The following is a 23,276-nucleotide window of genomic DNA, read 5'->3' on the forward strand; positions in this document are numbered from 1 at the left end:
AGTTGATGGCATATGAAAAGGCTTCTATATTGAGAAATCGGGCGATTTTCAGCATGCATATTGAAATGGGTGGCAATCACTGATCTCTATGGAAGAACAAGATCAGTTGTGGAAATGAACTGCTTGGTGGAGGTCTGTGCTCTCAGAATGCTTCTCTAGTTTATTATGAAACTATTTGAAAATCAGAACATTTTATATGATTGTCATATTCAGATATAAACTTCATTTTCACTGTGCATCAGCCTTTAAAATGTAGTTTGGATGAAAAATTCAGGCTTCTCTGTAAAATCATTTTGTTTTAAATATTGTTGATGAAGAAGTACTTGGAAGAAATGTCATGTTTAATCTGCATTGTCCCATTCTCTTTTTAACTGTCATGCACACACAACTTGCACAGTGTACAGTACATCATTACTGGCTATACAAACTACTTAAGAAATGTGGCAGAATGAAGGCTCAACATTCTTAAAATCATTTCAAATAGAAGTTTATGCCACTGCAATTTTCTCAGTACAAGTTTTACAAGTGTGCTCAAGCACACAATTTATGTTCATGTGCTCGGCCTAGTATGCTCATTCAGTCTTCATAAATTATTGCTGTGCATGTGTGTATGCAAAGTGTACCTGTATGTACGCGAGTGCATGTCATTCTGATTCTTCAATCTCGACACAGCAAGCCTTCAATCAGTCTGCACTACATGTACATGTGCAGATCTGCCAGTGTAGATGCTGTTGTTGCTTTGTTTTTTGTTGTTGCTCCGACAGGTTGAATGATGCCAGATATTACGCATTCTCATTAACTCTTCCAGAGAGATACATGTATTGTGAACTAGAAAGCTGTTCCCTTGTATATAACTGCAGTGTGTGCATACACATGTTCTTACATCCTCCATTGTGCATGATGCACATATGATTGTGATATCTGCAGCTGTGTGTGCAGAGCTTGCCAATTTATCATCATATTAACTTGATATTACTCATGCTGTATTCTGTGCCTACAGTACATGTGTACTGTTTTCCTTCTCTAGTGCAAGACCAGTATGCTGAGCATGAATCACACTGAACAATGAGAAAGGAATATATTCTCATGTAAAGAAATTGCAGTAGTAAATGACAGAACAACCTGTCAGTATGAAGAAAATGAATTGCCCTTTTCACTTGTGTGTATTCTCCCATTTATGTCATGTCATACCCATCTGTCAAACATTCAATCCGTAACTATGATTGGCATGTATCAAAGTTTGTCTTCTTGTGCGTTCAATTATTGCACATTGCTATAAGATGACATTGCAAAGTCAAGAACTCTGTATGCAAGAATTAATCCTTTAGTGTCAGTGTTATTTGTTTTATTGTTAAAGGGATCGTATAGTTTTGGTTGAGACCTAATATCAGATTTCTAAAATTTTTTGGTGAGATAATGAGAAACCTCTTATGAAATATGGAAGAGCATGCAATTCCATGAGGAATTCAACGTTTATTTGATGAAAATTGGCTTTGAAATGGCTGAGATATCAAAAACAGAGCAATTCTAATAAGTGTGGGACCCACACTTTTTTACGATTGCTTTGTTTTACTTTGTTTTTGGATGTTTCAGTAATGCCAAACCCGATTTTCATCAAATAAACTTTGAATTCCTCTTAAAATGGTATGCTCTGTACTATTTCATAATTGTTTTCTTGTTTTCTCACAAAAAGTTAAAAGGCAAATCCTCATCTCCACCAATACTGTACCATCCCTTTAACCATATGCTCATGTGTTGTCTTATTTGCACTGAGTCACAAGAAATTAATCTTCCTCAGTTATATGAAGGCAATAAAGATGTACTGATTCACAATTTCAAGTGGTGTGTGAATCAGTGATTGTCAATGGAGTTGGCTTTTGCAGGTTTGTGGTGTGTTGTACATAATGTGTGTGCAGCATTTGTGGTAAAATGTAAATTCCATGTTCTATGATCAAATTATCCTGTAATAAATGATGTATTAATGCCTTTTCCCCACATTTCATCACTGGTTAATTTTTGTTATCATTAGGTCACCATGTAGGGATGTCCAAACCTCAACAGCCACAGAACGATCTGGGTTATGCCCGACAATGTGAGATCTTTATTTTTTTGTTATATAATTGTGTTTTCTTTTCACATTTCCCCTATTCTTATATATTTGAGTTCTACTTCTTTCATCTTGGGACACAAAGTCTGCATTTACAAATCTGTTATACACCCTAATTTTCTGCTTTACTCACCCACTATGTCATATTTGGTTTACTTTTCTTTCATAGGGCCTGTAGTCTGCACATTTAAACCACTTGTTATTTATTTTATTTTTTATCAAAGGGGGTTGTCACATACTGTAAAACATGATATATTCGCGGCATGAATTTTTAGCAAATTGGAGCCGATGGCCTTTTTTTGCGGCATTCAATGCATATACACTGTAGAAAAGAACTTTCACGTGCAGTTTAATTTCGTGAATCTTCGCGCTCACGAAATTTGCAAATTTAAAATGCACGTGAACATTCCTCGTTTTACAGTACACTGATGGAGGGAAGTATCCTGTTCACTAATAGCACTGAATACATGTGCATAAAGTTCTTCATTTCCTACACCTTTACAGCCTACTCTGTGGAAATGTACAGTAGGAATGCTTTGTGGAATCAGAAGTACTAGCCGTACAATAAGAGTATTTAGAAAGAAAAAAATGAATCTCAAATTTTCTTCGGTCAATTTATGACTGTGAGTTGAGTCCAAAGGAAGTCGCAGAAGTTATATTCCAGACAAGACTAGACAATGAATGTGGCAACCCTACTTTATTAGCTTTGACTAAAGAAGTGATACTGAATAATTGTGCATTTGAAATAATGATACATGTGATCTCCTCTCAGTTCTTTTCTCTCACACATGCCTTGCTGAAGAGCAAAGCATTCTTCTGATGCCCATTTTAACCCTTAAATAGATTTTTAACATTGTCAGACTATCTACTTCTCTGCATACAAGCGCTGGTTCTTTGCTTATATTTTTTTTTCTCCATTTTTGTTTCTGGCATTATAAGCAAAACACTATTTGGCTGTAATTTTGTAATTCCTATCTGGTGGAAAGGCAACTAACACACGGCATATTGCAATGTGGATTATGCTGGGCAAATTTCTAATAACCTGTATTTTCCACATTTCTTTCAATGGCAATTAACTACATGGCAATAGGTGCTGCTTTAAAACATGACACGATTGGCCTCCAGCTCATGTATCGTGAGCCTCTCCTGTGGGGAGACGCTGCGTCTAAATTTGTGAAATGCAACACAGCAGCCGGCACATTGCATCCAATTGGCAATCTGCATGTTAATACGTTGGCATGGATGGAAATTTGAAGATGTGTACCACATGCACATTTGCCACTTTGATTTGGAATAATGCACACTTCTATTTGACTGACCCGTTAGTTTCAAGCATTTATCTTTGGAAAAGTCATTGTGTTTCCCAGACTGTTCAAGTGTATGAATAACATTGTATTCTTAGGAAAAAGTAGATTAAAAGTTGCATATTTCGAATGCAGGCATAATGAGTTATTGCATGGATTCGCTCTGTTGAGCCCATTGAATTGTGACGCTGGGTTGAAAATGCTTGGGTGAAAAAGGTGCACTGAAAAGTTAATGCATGTGAATATGACCAATTTTGGCACATGTGTTTGTGCAAAACGTTAGGTAACTCAACCTAGACATCCCAGATTTATGCACTTATACACAAACACACACACACACACACACACACACACACACACACACCATATCCAAGCCTGATTTTGGCATTGATATTGGCAAATCCTGCAAGCTAGTCACTTATAAGAATGTAAATGTACCATGGGTGTGGTAACTCCACTCACTTAACACTGTTATGCACTTCTGCACCAAACTGTCTTCGACAAAGATACAATGAGGAAACTTTTTTTTTTTTTTTTGTATTGCTTTTCTGAGATAGCATATGTTTGGGCAATAAATGAAGCATTCATCTTTCAATGAGATTAGTATAGAGCATGTTGTGTATTCAACCAGTTTGAAGCATTGAGAAGTTCACATGATTATTTGGTAGGTTTTGTGTGAAAGATCAGGTATTTCATTGTGTAACCAATGTGATGAAGGGAGAATTTTACCCCAGATTTAGATGTGAATTCAGTATATACAGAAATGTTACAACACATCAGTAAAGTTTGAGGAAAATTGGACACTCTGTCAAAAGTTGTTAATTTTCATAGTTTTGGTTAAAAACATACAAATCATGATTGCCAGATAAGAAGGCTACAAAATATGTGATGTCACAGTAGGAAAACATTCAAAGGAAAATGTGAATAGAATCCCACGTAATCTTATTTTTATATCATAATGAAAGAGCTCATGACTTACCTCATTCAGAAGGCAGGGGCAGTAATACTACACAAGTCAGTAACATGTCTAGGGAATGTAAATTTTTCATGAACGAAATTCAATTTCAGAATTTTCTTGTACATGTATTTTTTAGCCTTCTCGTTCAGGGGTGACGGCACATCGATTTAACCAAAATTGTATAAGATTCATTAACTTTTTGAATGGATTGTCTGATTTTTCTCAGACTTCACTGATGTGTTCTGATAATATTTCTGCATTCACTGAATCCATTTATGTGCAATCATATTTTGTGGGTAAATTCCCCTTTAGCATCTGGACATGCAGTTGTCAGTACAAACAAAATGTTACAACAGAAAACTCTTTTGATAAGCATAAATGAACACCCAATATTATTTCTTGTGTGGCAGAGATGAATATCAAAAGGATTGTGAACTCTTTGAATATGAATCCTTTCCCAAAAGAATGTGGAGTTATTCTTCAGTTAAAAACAACAGGGTATACTGAAGGATTTCATATTGCATGCAACTCCCTTACTCCATTTACCCCCAAATTTCTTATGATTCTGTCATTTCCTGATAGAGATTCCTTTTATCTTGCATTCTGTAAAGATACAAAGAATATAACCTGGTGTACTCTGTATGTGAACATGTGCAAATATTGCCTATTAGGGTATGATTATCTGTGGAAGAGCCACAACACTTGTCAGTTGCTTTAAACATACAAGTAATTATAGGCCAAATCAAGCACCTGTTAGGATCCATCTGGATGAATATCCATCTAGTCAGTAGACCCTTTTAATCTAGGCTCATGATCTCTTGGCGAAGTGAGCGTAAAGTCTGGAGGAAAGGTCAATGAACTTCATGACCTGATAAGGCCACAGATTGTATCATAGACTTGATATGAAGAACTTCCCTCCCTGAAGCCAGGAAAGCAGTTAGTTAAGTTAGTTTCATATTATGTATATGCCCAACCTTTTAAAAACTGAAGATGTTATTTTCAACTCACAGTTTCATTCATTTGAATAATGCTACTCTCTCAGTTTACTTATGTATGACATACTACATTACTTCCACAGAAAAAAAAAAAAGACGCCAAGAAAGTGTGTCTTGTTCATTAGAGAAGTTTGGTGGCACTGCTGTGAGAGTTGTGGTTCCTTTACTGCAAGCACAAATTTATCATATATTTATGTGCATATATTACTTTTCACTTGTTCTCTGGTACAAACAGTGCATTGTAAGAACGCTTTTTGCAAAAGAATGGACATTTACTACTTGTCATGTAACAAATGTCATGTTCATGCTTTTACAGATCGGGTCATTCTCTTTCTTTCATCCTAACATGCTCAAGAGAAAAGCTCTAGAAATTTCTATCATGCAGAAACTGTTGCCTTCATTTGCAAGGGCAATATGCCAGAGTGAATCCTCACACAGGCTGTATAAATGTATCCTCTTGTCTCTTTTGTATCATATTCCAGCATTCTTTCTTATCACCCTAACTTGCTTTTGATATCCTATGTGGTCTTGTTGACCAAACTAATCTCTTTCCTCTACTCGATGGACTAATGCTCCCATTATAAGGAAACCTGATGTACTTGATTTATTATTTGACATTGTGTATGTACATATGTAAATTGAAAATGTGACATAACATAACATTTTTATTTATTTAATTTTTTTTTGCTGGACATATCAATTTCTCATTTTATATAAAATCTTACCTAAATATCTCTCCAATGCTTTGTATTTTTATACAGTACAGCCTTTGAATTGTTCACATTTGATGCACACTGTTGACCACATTCTGTGGGAGAAATTAAACATTGCAAAAAGTAAATTCAATTCACTGTGCACCAAATTTGTAAATACCTATAGCATCCATAAATTCAATAGAACAGACACTGCTTGTCCTGTGCCTGCTTATCACAATCAGAGATTATGTGGCCATGCTCATATTTCAATTCCAGATGAATGAGATTCAGTACCACTCCCGAGAAATGCATTTGTATTTTGTGCATGTCGGTGGGAAAGATGAGATTTCAAAATAAAAGGAAAGGAAGTAAGAAAAACAAATGATGGAACAAATTAGCTTTGCACCCTATTTGTCAAGATATTTTTTTTTTTGAAAGATTTTGTCAAAACATTGTGTTATAAATCCATTTTTAAGACTGTATTTTCTCTCTGGGGGAGGTCTACCTTATTGTTACGTTGAATATTCTTCAGCTCATGGCGTGTATATTCACAAAGAACATGCATTGACAAAAGCTCCAATAAGTATTGCATATAACCAGAGATTCATACTTGGAAAACAGACTTGCGCACAACACAGGCATGCACACACACACACACACACACACACTCTCTCTCTCTTTCTCTTACACTGTTGTCCTTTTGTTTTATTTCTTGCTAAATGTACATGGAATAATGCACATTTTCATCTGTGTTCTATTCCCACTCCCATATTTCTGGGTCTAGCAGCAATCTTTCTCCCTATATATCAATTTTGTCCTCTTTCTCTCTCTCTCTCTCTCTCTCTCTCTCTGTATCTATCTCATACCCCTGATGTATCCCTGTGCTTCATTACTGCCTTTTTTTCTCCACACTTGCCTCGTTTTCATCTGGGTTGAAAAATAACTCATCAGAGCCTTTAGACAGGTGGCATAGAGAAGGAAGGACTCATTAAGCCTGCTGAAAGTGCAGCTCATTGAAAATGAATTGTGTGTGTTCATAGTTATTGGCTGCGTAGGGTAGATCACATATGTAAAGTAATTCATTTGTGTTGGATGGGCATATTCAATTTTTTTTTCAAAAAAACAAAAAAACAAACAAACAAAAACAATAAACTGACCATGTAGATATCCATTGTATTTACCCCGTGGGAATATCTTATCGTATGGGATGCTTCCTGCTTATAGGGATTTAAATGATTCAAACCACTCAAGTTTCTTGATGCCGTACACAGTCATGTACACTATTATACATGCACAAGTTTTATGCACAAGTTTCATGTGAATGTTGAGGTGACTGCATGCCTCACTAGTCTCTACATCAGTCTCATTCACAAGGATATGTGATGTACACACTTACATGTATGCCAGAGTTATCTTGATGTGACCAGGGTAGATAGCCTTGTTCTTTTCTTTCTTTTTTCTGGCTCCATTATTTCTCTTTATTCTGGGAAAGATAATTTACAAATATCAGTTGTGCAAGTGATGATCACATTTACAGCACTGAATGTTCATAGGAAAACTAATGAGAAACAAACATGTACTAGTATTCAAAGAAGCCAAACTTTAAAGAGTTGTCTTACAGCACTAAACCAATTTAGCTTTAAAAAAAGAGCTGTACATGTAGGTATATTATAAGAGAGGATTTAAAATGCTGATTAATGTGACATTCTCTTGAAAGATAAGGTTTCCTCTCCACTGAAGGCAATCACTCTACTTGCTCCACAGAAAGGCTAGAATGTAAAAATCTGGAGACTGATGTGGATTGTTTCTTGTCCCCTCATGATGAAAATGTTTGTAATTTGTGATACAGATTTCTGTTTTCTGGAAATTCGGAGGGCATGCAAAGGGAGATTACTGCCGTTGAGAGAGATGTTAAACCAGGCTACACCCAAACTAGATCAGAATTGAGATATATGCAACACATTTTGATGTCTTCTCAATGAGATGTGTATGCCAATACATATTCACACCGTCTCCTCCTCATGCAGCCATTCACCCTTTTCTCATGCTAACTAACCTTTTCTCTGTGACATTTGCACAAAGAATTGCCAAGGAGAGAGATGGGGAAAAAAAGCCCAGCCTGGTGTAATACAATATGCTGCGGCTTGGCTAGGGAGTCAGTCCCGACTGTGTTCATACTGCACTCTAGAAACAAGATTTGAATGGGATACAAAAAGAGAGAAAAATATGACTTCCAAAGGTGCAGTGCATGCAAAGCACTTATCTTTAAACAGAAAATAAAATTTGATATCCAGCTTCATGAGGTGAAGAGTATGATCCACATTTCATTCAATTATCATTAAAAATATGAATGTTGTTTTCTGTTTTGTGCTTATGCTTTTAGGAAGTGCAGTGATTTGTTTTATTGTAGGCAATACCAGAATCAATTCAGATTTCTTTTGATAATACAATGGACCAATCAGCTTTTATTAATCATAGATTGATAAAGATTTAATGATGGTTAAAAAAAAAAATATGTTGCTTTTTTGTATGAAAAAAAAAAAAATATCTTTGTGTTAACAATCCATTGCTGGCACTAGATGTATCTTGTCCTCTCTGTCAGTAATGCCTAGTTGTCTACGCTGTACTGCTCTGATTTACCATTTATTTTTTGTATTTGGTGTGAATGTGAACAAGGTCTAAGCATCGCTGCACTGAGCATCAGTCTTTTCTCTTAGCTGTGTACCACCGTAGGAGCACCTGCTTACACTTATAGCAGATGAATGAAAAGAGCGAGAGAGAGAAGAGAGGGAGAGAGAGAGATGGAGCAAACGAGCGAATGAGAGAGATGGAAAAGGAGAGAGAGGGAGAGTGATCTTGACTGTGCACCTAAATACACTGTGTATATCAGATGACTTCGGTTTTCTACATGTAGTAAATGAATGGTATTTTGGGTCTGCAACCGAAAGCATGTTATTAATATTTGGTTTTAGTTTTGACATTTCCTTTTGCTTCTCAAAAGATCAGTTGTAATATAGGGTTCCCATGTCCATAAGGACATATGCGTACCAGATATGAATGTATATGAAAGAATGTATTAGTAAAAACCATTGAAAACACAAAGACTGGAAAAGCATGGTGCCCCTTCATCCAGTTGCTTTTCACCTATTTTTATACTCTAGGGCTAATCCAGATGAGATGACCTGGAATGTTTCCAATAATTCATGATTAAATAGGATGGTAGGCATTGTCATTGTTTTTCCCCAAAGCTATTTGCCAAAATAGAACAGCCAGGGAAGGGAACCTGTTTTTTTCATCGCTGGAGCATTCTTCTTTGCAGTATCTGATGGATTTGTATAATTTTTCTTGTACCCTCCTAGATCATGATAGCATGGTTGGAGACTATGCGGCATCACAACTGGGAGCATACCAGAATTATCAACGTGAGTATTTTTATAGTGCCTTCTTGAGTCTGTCTGCCCCCCCCCCCCCCCATCCCCGTCCCTTCCATGTCATCTTCTGTTGTGATTTCAGATCTCAAATACAGACTATTCAGCATGTTATGTTACCCTAAACAATTTACTTGCATCTTGTAACTCTTTCATAAATTCTTATATCATTTCATAACTGTCAACCTGGCATGGTTTCCTTGGTTCTGTGTGCACCCACAATATGCCTTTGCAGTCTTGTTCATTTAGTAAATATTATCAAGATTTATATATAAGTAAGTGAAACCTTATAATGCACTCTATACTTTCATATCATTGAGATAGTACTTAAAGATGCTTTCATTATCATACACACGCCAATTTTTTTTTTTTTCATTTAGGACAGAATATGCTCTTAAACCATTAGTGAAGACAAAGCTTGAATGAGCTTGAATGTTTGTTACAAGACTAAAGGTTGAAATCTGTGCATTGAAAAAAAAATGTCTCTCAGGATCAAGCATCGTAAAAGCATGCTTCTGCAAGTAGGCAAAAGGGCATAAGTTATCCAGTTGGATTTGGACATGAACATTGAAATATTGGAAGGTATTTTAATTGTTTCAGCATTGAAGCCATTTTACTGTATGGCACTAGTTTGCCTAGTCTTTGCATATAAGAAGTAGTTGTGTGTGTCAACGATTATACATGGAACTTTTCATTTCGAAATGCATGCAAACAACCATTGTGCAACACACAAATGCGCTTTTCACGTCAATGTCAGGGCTTTGAGGCCCTCATGATTCGCAGGAAGATAAGTTGCAAGCTCTTGAACTGTTATACTTCCTCTGCAAGGTTGCCCTTGAAATTTAATGGTGCATTATTCATCAGATCAGTCTTGAAAATCTTATCGCAAGCCTCTGGAGCAAGACATTGACCTTTCTGGAATTTTTTTTTATAGTCCTTATCCTGAAAGGAAGGCAGATTTTCATCATGGCATTAATTGAGAATGATAGCAGTGCATACAATGTTGAGCTGATGTCAGCATATCTTGTGACAAAAAGCTTGTGTTCATCTTGCCCTCTATAATACTGCAAATGTGAATGACAGTTGGCTGCAGAGTCAAAACCAAAATTTGTCTGTTCTTCTAATTTTGCATGTACACAGCATTCACTTGGATTTCACCATTTTTTTTTTTTTTAATATGGGGTTTTTAGTTAGACATACCTAAGCTATGACAATCTCCTTTCATCAAGAATGTAACATGCTACCTTCTATGGTTTTCATAAGCTTGGTTCCTTGAAATAAATGTGTGTCTTTTCAACTGCAGAATAACAGTGCATACATGGTGATACATTCTTGCATACGAGAGAGCATACTTACAGAAATAAATGAATGGGGTAAGGGTGCATTGTGTACATATGTACATTGTATCAAAATAGGTCAGCTTTAATTGCAAACAGCTGCTGAGATCATCAGTGGAGGGGAAAAAAATGTTGCTGTAAAAATAGACCAAAATTTACCATTTCCATATACAGGAAATTAGTTTTAGACAGAAGAGGTTTTCATCACTTCTGATCAACAACTGGTTAAGCTCCTTTCACAGAGGTTGTTAAGGGTGACGAGTAGCTATCTTTTATGGAGACTTGAAGTCGTCTCTCTTGTTTGCCTTTGTAGCCATGTTTCTTGCTATCCTGATGTTTTCATCATGACATGATCAGTGAAAATTGTATCAATCTTGATAAAGAGGGTAAATGATAGAAACGAGAGAGGGTGATCCATATACCCCCCCCCCCCAAAAAAAAAAGAGATATATTTTGTACATTTCACATGACATTTGACACTTCAGAGAATATTTTGCATAACAATGAGGATTTTTAAGAGTTAAAAGGGCCTTTTATGTCTGTTTATGTGATGATGAAATTTAAGTTGCAGACTGCTGTACTGAAGCAAATTTTACAGCCTGTGCACCGTAAAACATTAATGTGTATTGTACACAGAACAGCTTCCACTTTTTGTGAAACAGTGAAACTCATACAAATTCATGGATGGATGATTATCCTTTGGTTCCGTTGAATTCCATCACAGTAAGGTTCCCAAATTGTTATTGAAAAGATGTGGAGGGAAAAAATGGAATCCATTGTTACTGGAGCTATGGTGTATGACAATAGGTATGTTTAAGAAAAGACAGGATGCAAGCATGGACAGTTGCATTCAATGCAATCACGTACATGTATCATTGTGATATTCCTGCTAGATTTCTCTTTATGCTCCCCCCCCCCAAAAAAAAAAAAAAGTCCTTGAATTGCAATTCTGAGTGAAGGCATTTGAGTTTAGCATTTATGTAGCTTAGAATAAGAAATATATACGAGAAAGCGGGGATGCTGAAATAATGATTCTTTCATCACATTCCATTCACAGCCTGTAAAAAAATGTTAAGATATTTTCATTGTTTCAGGTTTCAGTGGCATTCCAGAAGCAAAATCACAACAGATAGAAATGGAATTTCATTATTCAGAGGGAGACTTTGGTTGATCATTATATGAAAAGACTACATTTAACAAATTCATGATTACTTGCATCTGGGAATTTTGTCAGAAAGGCAGGCCAAGGAATAGACAGTGATTGGGATTGTGCACATTGGCCTCATGTTTATGTGATACAGGGTCTGTCTCTTGACCATCATATCTTCAAGCCATATCAAGTTGCAAAATTCAGAAAAACAAACAACAAAAAAGGTAAAATGACAGTATGAGTCTAGATAATATGTTTCAGATAGAATTACTACATTGTAGATAATAATAATAATAATAATAATACATGAAGTAACATGAAATAATAATAATAATACATGAAGTAGATGAAGTAAAAGGAAAATAAAAATAGACTAATGGCCAGACTGTGGCATTATGTGGTCATTGGGGGAAAAAAGTTGAGAAAAGAGTATTAAAAAAAAGAATTGAAACACCATCTTTTCTTTTTTATTTCTATTTATTATTTTTTTTTTAGGAGAGAGAGAATGAAATCCTTGTGGTTTTTTTTTTAAGGAAGCAAGATTGATATTAGACCCGACTGAATATCAGATAAAAATTACAAAAAGATGAAGACACATCAAGTTGCAAATTTGTGTTGCTGCTAATACCAGCTGGTACCGTTTTGTGCTATACTGCATGGACCCTTCAAATCATATTTACCAGTCATATTGAACTGTTAGTGAGAACAAGCAATAGGGTAGGCCACGTGTAGGTAGGTACAAATGTACGCAAAAGTGCAAAAACTACTGATTGGCTGGCCTCATGTTTGAATGATCGATATTGCCACAACTACAAGTTTTGTTTTGTGAATCTTCCAGTAGACTCCAACACCCTGAGTGCCTTCTATTAAAGTTGCATGATGCACATTTTCTCATTGCTATTATGTGTGCTGTGTATGCTTGTTTTCCACACCAACCACTTCTTTCATGTTTGCAAACTCACCCCCATATTTATGCAGTTGAGTTGAAAACCTTGTCCAGTGAGCAGTCACAAAGAAGAAGACTTGTTATCAAGCCATGAATATCTCTGCTCAGTCAATATATATATATGTAGACATATTTGCATTTGTTGTTGTGTCCTCGACATGTGGGAGGTATTGCAATCTAAAGATAGCAATTACTATTTTTTTTTTCTGAAATTTCATATATATTAAAGAGATACCTTATGACAACATGACAGAATTTCCATGAAAAGAATTTAAGTACTTATGTATACCACTGACATGCAGTGCACACACAACGAAAGAAAATATAAAGGTTATCAAGAAATTAATTAAATGAAGAGATTGTAATCACTTGCACAATTTAGGTCATTTCCTTTGGGCCTTTCTTACCATTATAAATTCATGTTATGTATGTATTTTGAATGACTGAGCATGGCATAGAAACTTTACAGGCACAGTGTGACTGCAATGTATAGCAGAATCTCTGGTGAAAAAAATCACCATTTCGTCAAATATAGAATAAGTGACATTTTGTGTATGTAGAAGGAATACTATGCACTCAGTATCATGTGAATGTGGTAACTCATTTGCAGTATTGAATGTTTTCCATTTGAGATGAATGGCCATGACACTGGTTATTATTGTTTCAAAATTCATTTCAACTTCTACAAATGTGATGCCTTAGTTTCATTGGTGTGATAATAGCATTCTCATTTAGGTACATTCTCTAACATCCTGTTGCTTGCTGTCGTAAACATTTTCTAGAGTATGCTTGTGACAAGATTTCGACAATGGTAATTCAGTATAAATCTGCACATCATGGTGTGTGTCTTTCCTTTGTTTGCAATTACAGATAGATTAATGTACAATACGTTAACGGCCCAAGCCAATCAGCCGTCTGTTCCCCGGACAATGCATGGAGGTTAGTGTTTATCAATAATCTGTCATTGGATGTTTGAAAATAATATTCAAAGCTAATCTCATCTATTCATGTACTTCTCATTTGCTTGTCTGTTGTTTATTTCTTTGCCTGGCTGTGAGAATGGTACGAGTAACATTAGTTTTTGTATACATCCTGAACAACTTGATTATTATGATGTGATTGATGTGTTCTCATGTCTTCTCATGTTCTTTTGTGCTTTTCTGAATGTTTTATAACAATTTTCATTTAATTTCTTGGAGGTATTCACTATGCTGTAGCATGTTTCCATCTCTGAGTTTTCTGTCACTTTTTTGTTGTTGTTGATATTTTTGCTCAGCATGAGATGATGAAATAAGATAATTACCAGTAAAGTAGAAGTTGTCATAGAAAACTCTTAGGTTACCATCATCTCAACTAAATGCTATTAATGTTTCTTCTTTTGAATTGATTCTTTTCAAGTATTATTGGTCATAAGAATTGTGATGGTATAGATGTGAATCATTGAATGAGATTGTGTCTGAAAGTGAATTGTGTGAAATTAAGTCTGTGGCTGACTTTACCAAATAAAAGCAAAACATAACAATAGGTCATTACAAATTGTCGGGCAGAGAAAAAGAAAATCTTTGGCCATGGACTTTCCCTACAATTTGCCGTCATGAAAGAACTGGAGATCTACTTTAAGCAAGAAGTTTCAGTTGAATAAATCTTTGTCATGGAGCTCCACACCCACCTTCGCACACATTCACCCATACATATACATGTACCAAGATTCGCACAAACACACACATGCACACTCAGACTTACTGCCCTGCCTTGCCTCTGTTCTCATATCAGCAGGATTCATTGGAAGAATTTGGAATTAGTCTAATAAGTTGTGGGTAATGTCATCGTGAGAGACCAAGAGCTCTAATCCTGAGAATCCTCATAAGCTGCTCCCCCCTGCCTGTAGGTGACCACAATAGAAGTAAGAAAAGAAGAAAGAAGAAAAAGAACAAGAAAGGGAGGAATGATAGAGAGAAGAGTAAGGAAGCTTGCTCTACTCGGCCTGTGTGTGTCACAAGGTGATGATTGCAATGTATATATGTAGTGCTAACAGTTGCATTCAGCACTTTTACTCTTTGACTTTTCCACAGGTATATTGAGTATATCAGCAACATGTGCATCAAATCTTGTATCATTTGTCATTTCTTAGCTGTGTACAAATCATTCTTCCTCCGCAGATGTTTAGAAGGAAAGCTGTATGCCATTATACCTTGAATAGTAAAGTAGATTAAATAGCATTGTTCAAATCATAAGCATCATTGTTGCACCACCGTGAGGCTACTGTTTAAAATTTCATGTGCCATAATCCCCCATCACATGATCTTATCAAGCTTTATTGTAGTTATTTTGTGTCACTTCTGACAATTCTAGAATTCTAGTTAGTTATTCCTCATAGCTTATTTTGGCTCTAATTAATTCATTTGCATCATGTAGTGCACAACATTCTAAAAAGAGCATTAGGCCCACAGCACAGAAATATGATACGGTTTTCCGTTTGCTGGTGTGTAATTATCCTAATTGCTGCTGTTGCTATAGTATCAGTTTCAATAGCCGAATGAAACTTCTGTAAGGTCGTTCACACTGCCAGTGAAAAATGGCAGTATTAAGGTGAAAGTTGGTATTTGAAAAAAAAACAAACACAAAACAAAACAAAACAAAACAAAATTCCACCTGACTCATTGCCACAGATATTGCAGACCCAGATTACATCTTTTTTTTCTTTTTTTTTTCAAACTGCCCACAAATACCATGTAGTAAGGTCTTTGTTCAAGATAAAGTTTATAACAGACATAGCATTTTTTAGCCCACAGCAAAGAAGACATCAAAATGCAGTTTGCAAATCAATAAGTAATATCACATTAAAGTAAAGTTAGAGTGAAAAATTTAGGCATGTAAATCAAAAGTATAATTTGTTTCAATTATTAAGTTGTTGGTTTTTGTTTGTTTTTTTTTGTAAAGAAAGTAGCAAGTCATACGTTCCATTTAAAAAACATGTGTTTGAACAGACTTCCAAAATGCAGTTGTACATGGCACAACAAGATTTTAAAGTACTTTGCCCAAAGCAAGCCATCCCATGCTTGTTCCCCTCCAAATATTTCTGCGGGAGATAATATTTTCCAGTCCACTATAGTTTGAATCTACTGTTTGCAGTACATAACTTATGATAACATTGCCCCAGGAAGACATATATACAATGTACCATATTATTGCTAAAGTAAAGGGACAGTTGTAGGTTATACTGATCAGCATGCAGTTACAATATTCTACTGCTGCACCTACTGTATTTTTTTTAGTCTTTTGTATAGGATGAGCTTCTTTCTGGTTCAATCAGTTGTTAATGACCTGAATTTTTAATGACGGTTTCTTATTGAGTTGTCCTAGATAGCATAGCTTATAAAGGCACACTATATGTAGTGTATGATCAACTTTATAGTCTGTCAGAGAAGTCAGAAGACTCCCACAATTGAATTGAAGCACCACAAGATCATAAACTTTCTCTTTTTTTTTGTGGAAATTTAATACTGTATATGCAGAATATTTCGTGAGGTTTTTATTTTTGCAAATTTCGTGAATCAGATGATGTTCGCGAATTTAAAAACACGCACAGATATTAACTCTGATCCCAACATGAATGTGACATGCATGCATGCACTTCTCTGTTCAGTACTGTACCCCACAATAGTGAATTTAATGCCTCAAAAATTTGTCACGAAGTCCTGATTCGCGAAGAATTAGGCTTGCTAAATATACGGCATATACAGTATTTATAATTCTCATGATATGGTTCATGAGTTGGATATCATTTCAAAAGCCACCATTTTTCATTTTTCTGTACAAAGTTTTGTAATATTGTTGGCTAAAATGTAGAGTATCTATATGTCCTATGTATGTTGTTTGTAGTCATATATGGGAAGAGATATTACAAATAATGCACAATGTAGCACACACACACACACACACACATAGAGGAAAAGAAAGCATGTGGTGTGTGTAGAGGCAGCTTGTTATGAAGAGAGAGGGAGAGTTGCAGGGAGAGGAGCTGGGATAAAATATGACAACGAGCCATTTTCAATTGAGAATTGATTAAATGCTGGTGTGGTTCCCAATACAGTACATGCAGAATTCTTTACCCCCCTCTCCCCTAACAGACTGCCGTGTGTACCAGCAGATATATTCATCTCTATCATAATTGATGAACATGAATGAATTGATGATGAGTTTGGAAGAGCGAGCCACAGCCAGCTCCATTACACATGATCAGGAGTAGGACAGTGAAGCAGCCCTTCCCACACAGACCCAAGTGCTCATGAGCATGGTGGCATTACTCCTCTTATCAAACACCAAATGCAAATCGGAAACTTATCGCATGTTCTTTTGCCCTTTACTTCTATACTTTTTTGCTGAAATTTCTTCATGACTGCAAAGATGCAGCATCATCAGTGCCATATTCCATGTGTTGGGATATTTTTTTTTTTCATGAACCAGACTTTAAAGGGAGACAAGTGAATAGAGCAACACACAGAATGAGAGAAAAATAAAACAAGAACAACATTCACAAATGCATGGATCGGACATGTGCAAGTACTGCATATACCACATGTGCCAATATGTGTGGAACAGCGGCGTTACATACAGTGGCCTGTGATGTTGGACTGTGTGTAGTCACTACTTGCTCAGTGGATGCACGTAGATCTGCAGAGAACATGTATACAAGCACAATCTCAGGAAAGGGAGAGAGAAGGAGGGGGGGGGGGGGGTAAGCCAGCATTGAATTGGCCTAATAACTTGCATGATGAATCATCCCAATTTGGAGGTATTACTGACAGCTATGTGGAAGAGAATGAGAGAGAGATAGAGGGAAATGGACCCGAAGACGGTACGTTGAATAAAAATTGTTGCAAGATGCCTCAGAATTTCTCACTCTTCAATCATCACCTTGGTTTTCTCTATGAAATGTGCAGTTGTCCATGTTATATGATTCCTATGCAGATAAGAAAAATGCACAACAGAGATAGCAGAGGAAACAGAGATTTTGCAAGTTTGGAAGAGACAACATGTACAGATATGTTGTATTCGAATTTTGATAATAAGGAACAATTTTTGTACAGTGTTTTTGTGTTATTTCATACATGCACATTTGTAGGCATGCTATTAATTACATACAGTGTAGGTAAAATACTTCAGTGACCAGAAATGGTCAAGTAGGCCTCCATCTTCTGTGTAATTGAGCCAAATCTAGAGGAAAACCATGTAATGTGTATTCATATAATTTTGATAGATATGGCCTCGAGACAGAAAGTATGATATTCACATTTCTAAAACATCACTTTTTAATTGAAGTGAAAATCTTCATCGCAACACATTTATGTCCCATCAACAATGTATATTTATATTCAGAGTTCATGGTCCTTATAAGCTCTTAGCTGATCTACTTATTTGTAGCTGGAAAGTATGTCAACCAACTATGGCTTCTATTCTAGATTGTGTTTAATCAAATGTAAAGTAACAGGTTCAGCAAACACTCCAAATAGACAATGCATTGTGTTGTTTTCTTGTTGAAAGTTGTATCAGTGGTTTGTAGGAATAGTCCAAGTTCAAAGCATGTCGGAAAATGGAAATACTTCTACCTAGCTCGTAAAGTAAGATATTTTCACAAAGTGAAATTTTCGCAAATTTGAGACGAAGGCCTTTTCTGCAGCATAAAATTTTCGAGAATTGCTACTGGCATTCAGTGCATGTAGTGTAGACTAGAACTTTCGTGTGAATTTTAATTTCACATATTTTGGCTCTTGCAAAATTCATGAAATTAAAATGCACTCGAACATTTCTGGTTTGGGAATTGGAATCTTTTTTTCTTTCTTTCTGTCTTCTTTTGACTACAAGTTTGAGGCAATGCAGCTGAGATTCAAAGTTCTTCCTCCGCTTCCATTTGTCGTAGAAAGATTGTTTTGATTTTTAAAACTTTGCTCAGAATTTAAGATGACAACACTCCTGACACATAGTGGCTGCATGCCCAAACTACTGTTATTTTCGTCATGTATGTGGCCATGCACGCAGTCACATTCTTCATGTTTATTCCTGCATACCTCGAGGAGATTTTGTAAAGACAAACAAACACAATTGTTATCAGCGAAAGATTTACAGAGCGGCACATTTGAAGCTGTTGCAAACTCTGCCATGCGCTCCCACACCTTATGTGTGTGAAGTGGCTTGTTGCAAAATACAAAGCAGAAATAAATGTGAGTTCTCATTTTTGTTGACTATTTCCTCAAACAGCATTCTTTTTATGGGCCTGTTTCCCCTCTGCAGTTACAGACAGTGATAGAATACATGATGGTCTATTGTTTGTCTATGCAAAAAGAAAGAAGAAGAAGAAAAAAAAAAAAGAATAAGGCTTGTACATAAGGAATGGTGTTCAGCACCAACCTAGTACTAGTAGCCATGTTACATGGCAGAGACAGAGAGAAGAGAGAACACACAATCAGACATATTTGCTCCATAAGCACAGTTTGATACAATGGTATTTCTTATCCATGGCAAGAAAAGAAAATATCACATACATGTGTGTTGTGCTGCGAACGCAGACACACACACTTTTCGATACACACAAACATGCACACACATGTGAGTGTGAGAAGGAGGTTGGGAAAAATAGGACTCTTTAGTGCATGGTCTACAGTAAGTGAATATATTTACATAGACGCTCAAAGCTCTGATTTCCTGTGCATTGAGAGCTCATGACCTTTGGCCTTCAGCTGCATAATGTTTCCAATTCATGGTTTTTGAAGTGTTTGTGATAAGGGTGCAGTGATTTGATCCATGTCTCCCAAAGTCTTGAAGTAAATGTCATATGCATATTTCATCCATCCATTCAGGCAGGAGATATAGGTGCGCTTGTTTGTCTCATTCACCCTTTCCACTTCTCTCCTCTCTCTCCCTCTATCTCTCTCTCCCTCTCAACTTTTTCTTTTTTCTCTCTCTCTTGGCAACCATCCTATCTACTTTTCTTATGTTTATGAAATGATGCTCCGAGACCCTGCACTGTTTTCAGAATATTCAAAGGTATCAAATCTGACAGTAGACCGCTTGCATTATCAATTTTGTCTGCTGGATTCATTGGATTCCTCTGATTTTGTCATTGCTGTCTCCCTTTCAAGTACAAAGCAAACAAATCAAAATCTTTAAGAGAAAAAAGAATAGGAGGAAGAGGAGGAGGTCGAAATGTGCACCAACTTGTAATTTAAGTGCTGCTTTAAGATCAATTCTTCTTCCTGCTTTCCCTCTGGTAATATCTGTACTCAATCTTTCTTTGTGATGCATTCCTCTTTGTTTTTCAACTTAATTGCATTGCAAATTATTTAGAGAAACTCAGCTCTTACAAAACAGTCCAGAAATAAAATCTGACAGTATGTTCCATCTCCTTTTATTTGGTATGTCTTGAGGACTTATCAATATATTTTTCCTCTCTTTCTTTTTTTTCTCTCCTTTCTTCAACATATTAGGGATATGTTGTTGCACATTTACTAAGCCTCATTTCTGTAATTTTTTTTTTCTTAACTCATCCAGATTTGTTTTCGCCATAGTCACAGAAATTAATATATCAAAGGAAACCAAAACCCAAGAGAAATGTGAATTGAGTGAACATAGCAACATTAGTGAAAGTTTGAGGAAAATCTGACAATCTATGCAAAAGTTATGAATTTCAAAAGTTTTGGTGTTGGAACCACTGGATAAGGAGACTACTTGAGTTTATGACCTCATATCATCGGTTGAGAATGATAAGGGCGTTAAGTTGTCACAAAACCCATAGTGTTCAAGATAACTTAACACCCTTCTCATTCTCAACAGACGATATATGGACAACAATATAAAGAAAGTATGAAGAAAATTCATCATGCTGTCACTTTTCTAGCATAATGAAAGAGCACTTAACTAACTGCTTTTAAAAAACGGGGAATAATTACTACCCTTAATATATGTCAATATCAAGTTGATGGAATGTGAAATTTTCATGAAAAGTGAATTTTTGTGGAATTCTCTTTATATTTTCTTTATATTGTTTTGTCCTTTGTTTTGAGTTGAAAGAAAGGGAAAGTTTGAGTAATCCAATTTTATTACAATCATGCTTTATATCCATACGTAGATGTCAGTCACATTAAATCAACACGAAATATGTTATTCTCAATAGCTGTGATCTATACCTGAATATATTGTATGAAAATTAAATGCAAGTTGACACAAGAGCATGATTAGATGTTACATTATTATATGATTTTTTTTTTTTTTTTTTTTTTTTGGGGGGGGGGATGTCATTGGCAATGCACTTTCCATATGATGGTGCAAGATTCACCCATGTATTCCACCACCATCTCAGTAACTCGAGTATGAAAGGAGATGCATACCCTCACAGTCATACAAAGATACCCAAAATGTGTAGGATCATGCAGTCCAGAGGGTAAAGGTCATGGCCAAAGCCCCATAGATCCCCAGTTTCTCTGAAATTGAGGTGCTTTATGCGCATCGAATTCAGCGAGATATAAGGACATATGAAGGAACACATTTCTTATTTCTTGCAGGGTCTGATGCAGTGAGGGTGATGTAGTAAGTGGCAAGTTCCTATGCAAATTCTACAAATATTAAAAAGATGTCTATCAAAACACAGACTCCTACAAAATGCTTTGTGCAGATGATTTTAGTTGCTGCTGTATGTATGACAGAAGTCATGATCACGAGTCACTTGCTACAAGTGAAATTTGAACACAGAAAACATTGCTCTGGCAAGTTACATTTGTAAGTGGATTGAACAAAAGGAGGACAGGGCAAGTTGTATTGGTCAATATGACATCTAAGGAAATGCTGTTATCTTGATATATTTGTGTGTGTGTGTGTGTGTGTGTGTGTGTGTGTGTGTGTGTGTATTAGTGTGTCCATGAGTTGATGCGTCAATGTTAGCGTGTATCTTCTGTCGTGGTGAATTCTATTTTTTGCCTGCCCATTCATCTCAGTCATACTTCATCAGAACTGAATATTGGAGTTGACATTTAAATTGTCTCACCTACAGCTTGTCACCCCTTGGAAAACCTCAACCCAACCATTTCTTTTCCATATTGTGAATCATTTTTATTTGCTTACGTTACATGGTTACTTCTAGTATGGCTTCCAGACAACTTAGGATCTGAGATGCACCATGATGGTATCTGTTAACCTTTGTACCCTGATCAAAGGTTTAGAGGATGGAAGTTGTCATGGTTACAGCACCCATCTTCCGTCTGTGGTCCAGCAGTTAACATTTCAAGTTTTCATTGAAAGGAGAAAGCAGGGTGGTCAGTCAATTGCACACACGACACTAAACACTCAAGGTGGTGGGTCATATTTTTTGTTTTCTGGTATTCCTCCCCCTCAAATTTAATCCCGTTCGCCTCTTCCCCCCGGCCCTGGGGCATATTCATCTCTTGCAGAGTTTCTCCCTTTGTCAGGAACAGACCCATCGGCACTGTACTTCCCGAAGAAGCGTGGACGCAAGCCACTGGCAGATAAGGGCAAGAAGAGGCGAAAGAGGAACAGGCCTGGCTCCCATGTGAAGCGTGCCAAGACAGCGTACTTCTTCTTTCTGGATGAGTTCCGCAAGAACTATGTGAAGGATGGAGACCAGATCCCGAGGGTAGGTTCTTTCTTGCTGTGAGTTGGTCCTATTTTTCTGTCCCTGTGAAACACAAAGTTCATGAGGTGCGGTCATGAGGTACAGTATAAATGCTGACATCCCTTCATCATATCATTTGATTATCATGTAGCTTAAATTTTTCATACAGATAAATTGTTTGCTGACAAGAGAGTGTGAAAGGAGTACCAAAGTTGAAACACAAATTGAACAGATTTTCATTGGTATTTTGGAAAAAAAAAATAATGTACACATTAAAATTAATTTTCACAATTACATGAAGTATATTTGAGCATGACTAGCATTTCTTTCAACCCTTACGCAATCACAACAGTATATATCCCCGAGCATGTGTTCATTATTTATTATAATTGCCTCTTGCTATTGTATGATAATTTAGCTAATTGAGAGAGTTGTTATTATTTTTTTTAAAGACTTGAGAATTGCATGTTTTTATAATCCAGGCATTTGCTCATTAAGATCAGCTCTTTTTCACAGCATCATTTTGATAGGGATCTTCTTTTTTCAATGGTACATATAATCCTGAAGATTCTATCCCCTTCCGTAATCAGAAATATTGTTGGGGGCGGGGGTTATCTGTCTGTCTGTATTTGTGTGGTTTTTGGTGTATGTATGCATGTATTTTTTTTTTGGGGGGGGGGTTGTATTTTAATGCATCGTGTTGAGAATAATTCTGTCAAATCTTTCCTAGAAGG

The 23,276-nt window shown here is 36.2% G+C and overlaps 2 protein-coding genes across 4 annotated transcripts in view; both read left to right on the plus strand.

The window, feature by feature from the left end:
* The window catches only part of LOC140246225 (mitochondrial 10-formyltetrahydrofolate dehydrogenase-like), a 647,794-nt gene that overhangs the window by 521,755 nt on the left and 102,763 nt on the right, over positions 1–23,276 (plus strand). The gene's annotated exons all lie outside the window — the stretch shown is intronic.
* Positions 1–23,276, plus strand: part of LOC140246226 (uncharacterized) — a 53,714-nt gene that overhangs the window by 16,443 nt on the left and 13,995 nt on the right. Inside the window, exons 2-5 of one of the 3 annotated variants that reach the window (XM_072325679.1) lie at positions 2,030–2,092; positions 9,419–9,481; positions 13,791–13,859; positions 22,361–22,563. In XM_072325679.1, the coding sequence (XP_072181780.1) occupies positions 2,030–2,092; positions 9,419–9,481; positions 13,791–13,859; positions 22,361–22,563 (398 nt within the window). The remainder of the gene's footprint in view (positions 1–2,029; positions 2,093–9,418; positions 9,482–13,790; positions 13,860–22,360; positions 22,564–23,276) is intronic. The other 2 variants (XM_072325680.1, XM_072325681.1) reach the window with 2 other exon arrangements.

The sequence above is a fragment of the Diadema setosum genome, chromosome 2, assembly GCF_964275005.1.
Source record: "Diadema setosum chromosome 2, eeDiaSeto1, whole genome shotgun sequence".
NCBI lineage: Eukaryota > Metazoa > Echinodermata > Echinoidea > Diadematoida > Diadematidae > Diadema > Diadema setosum.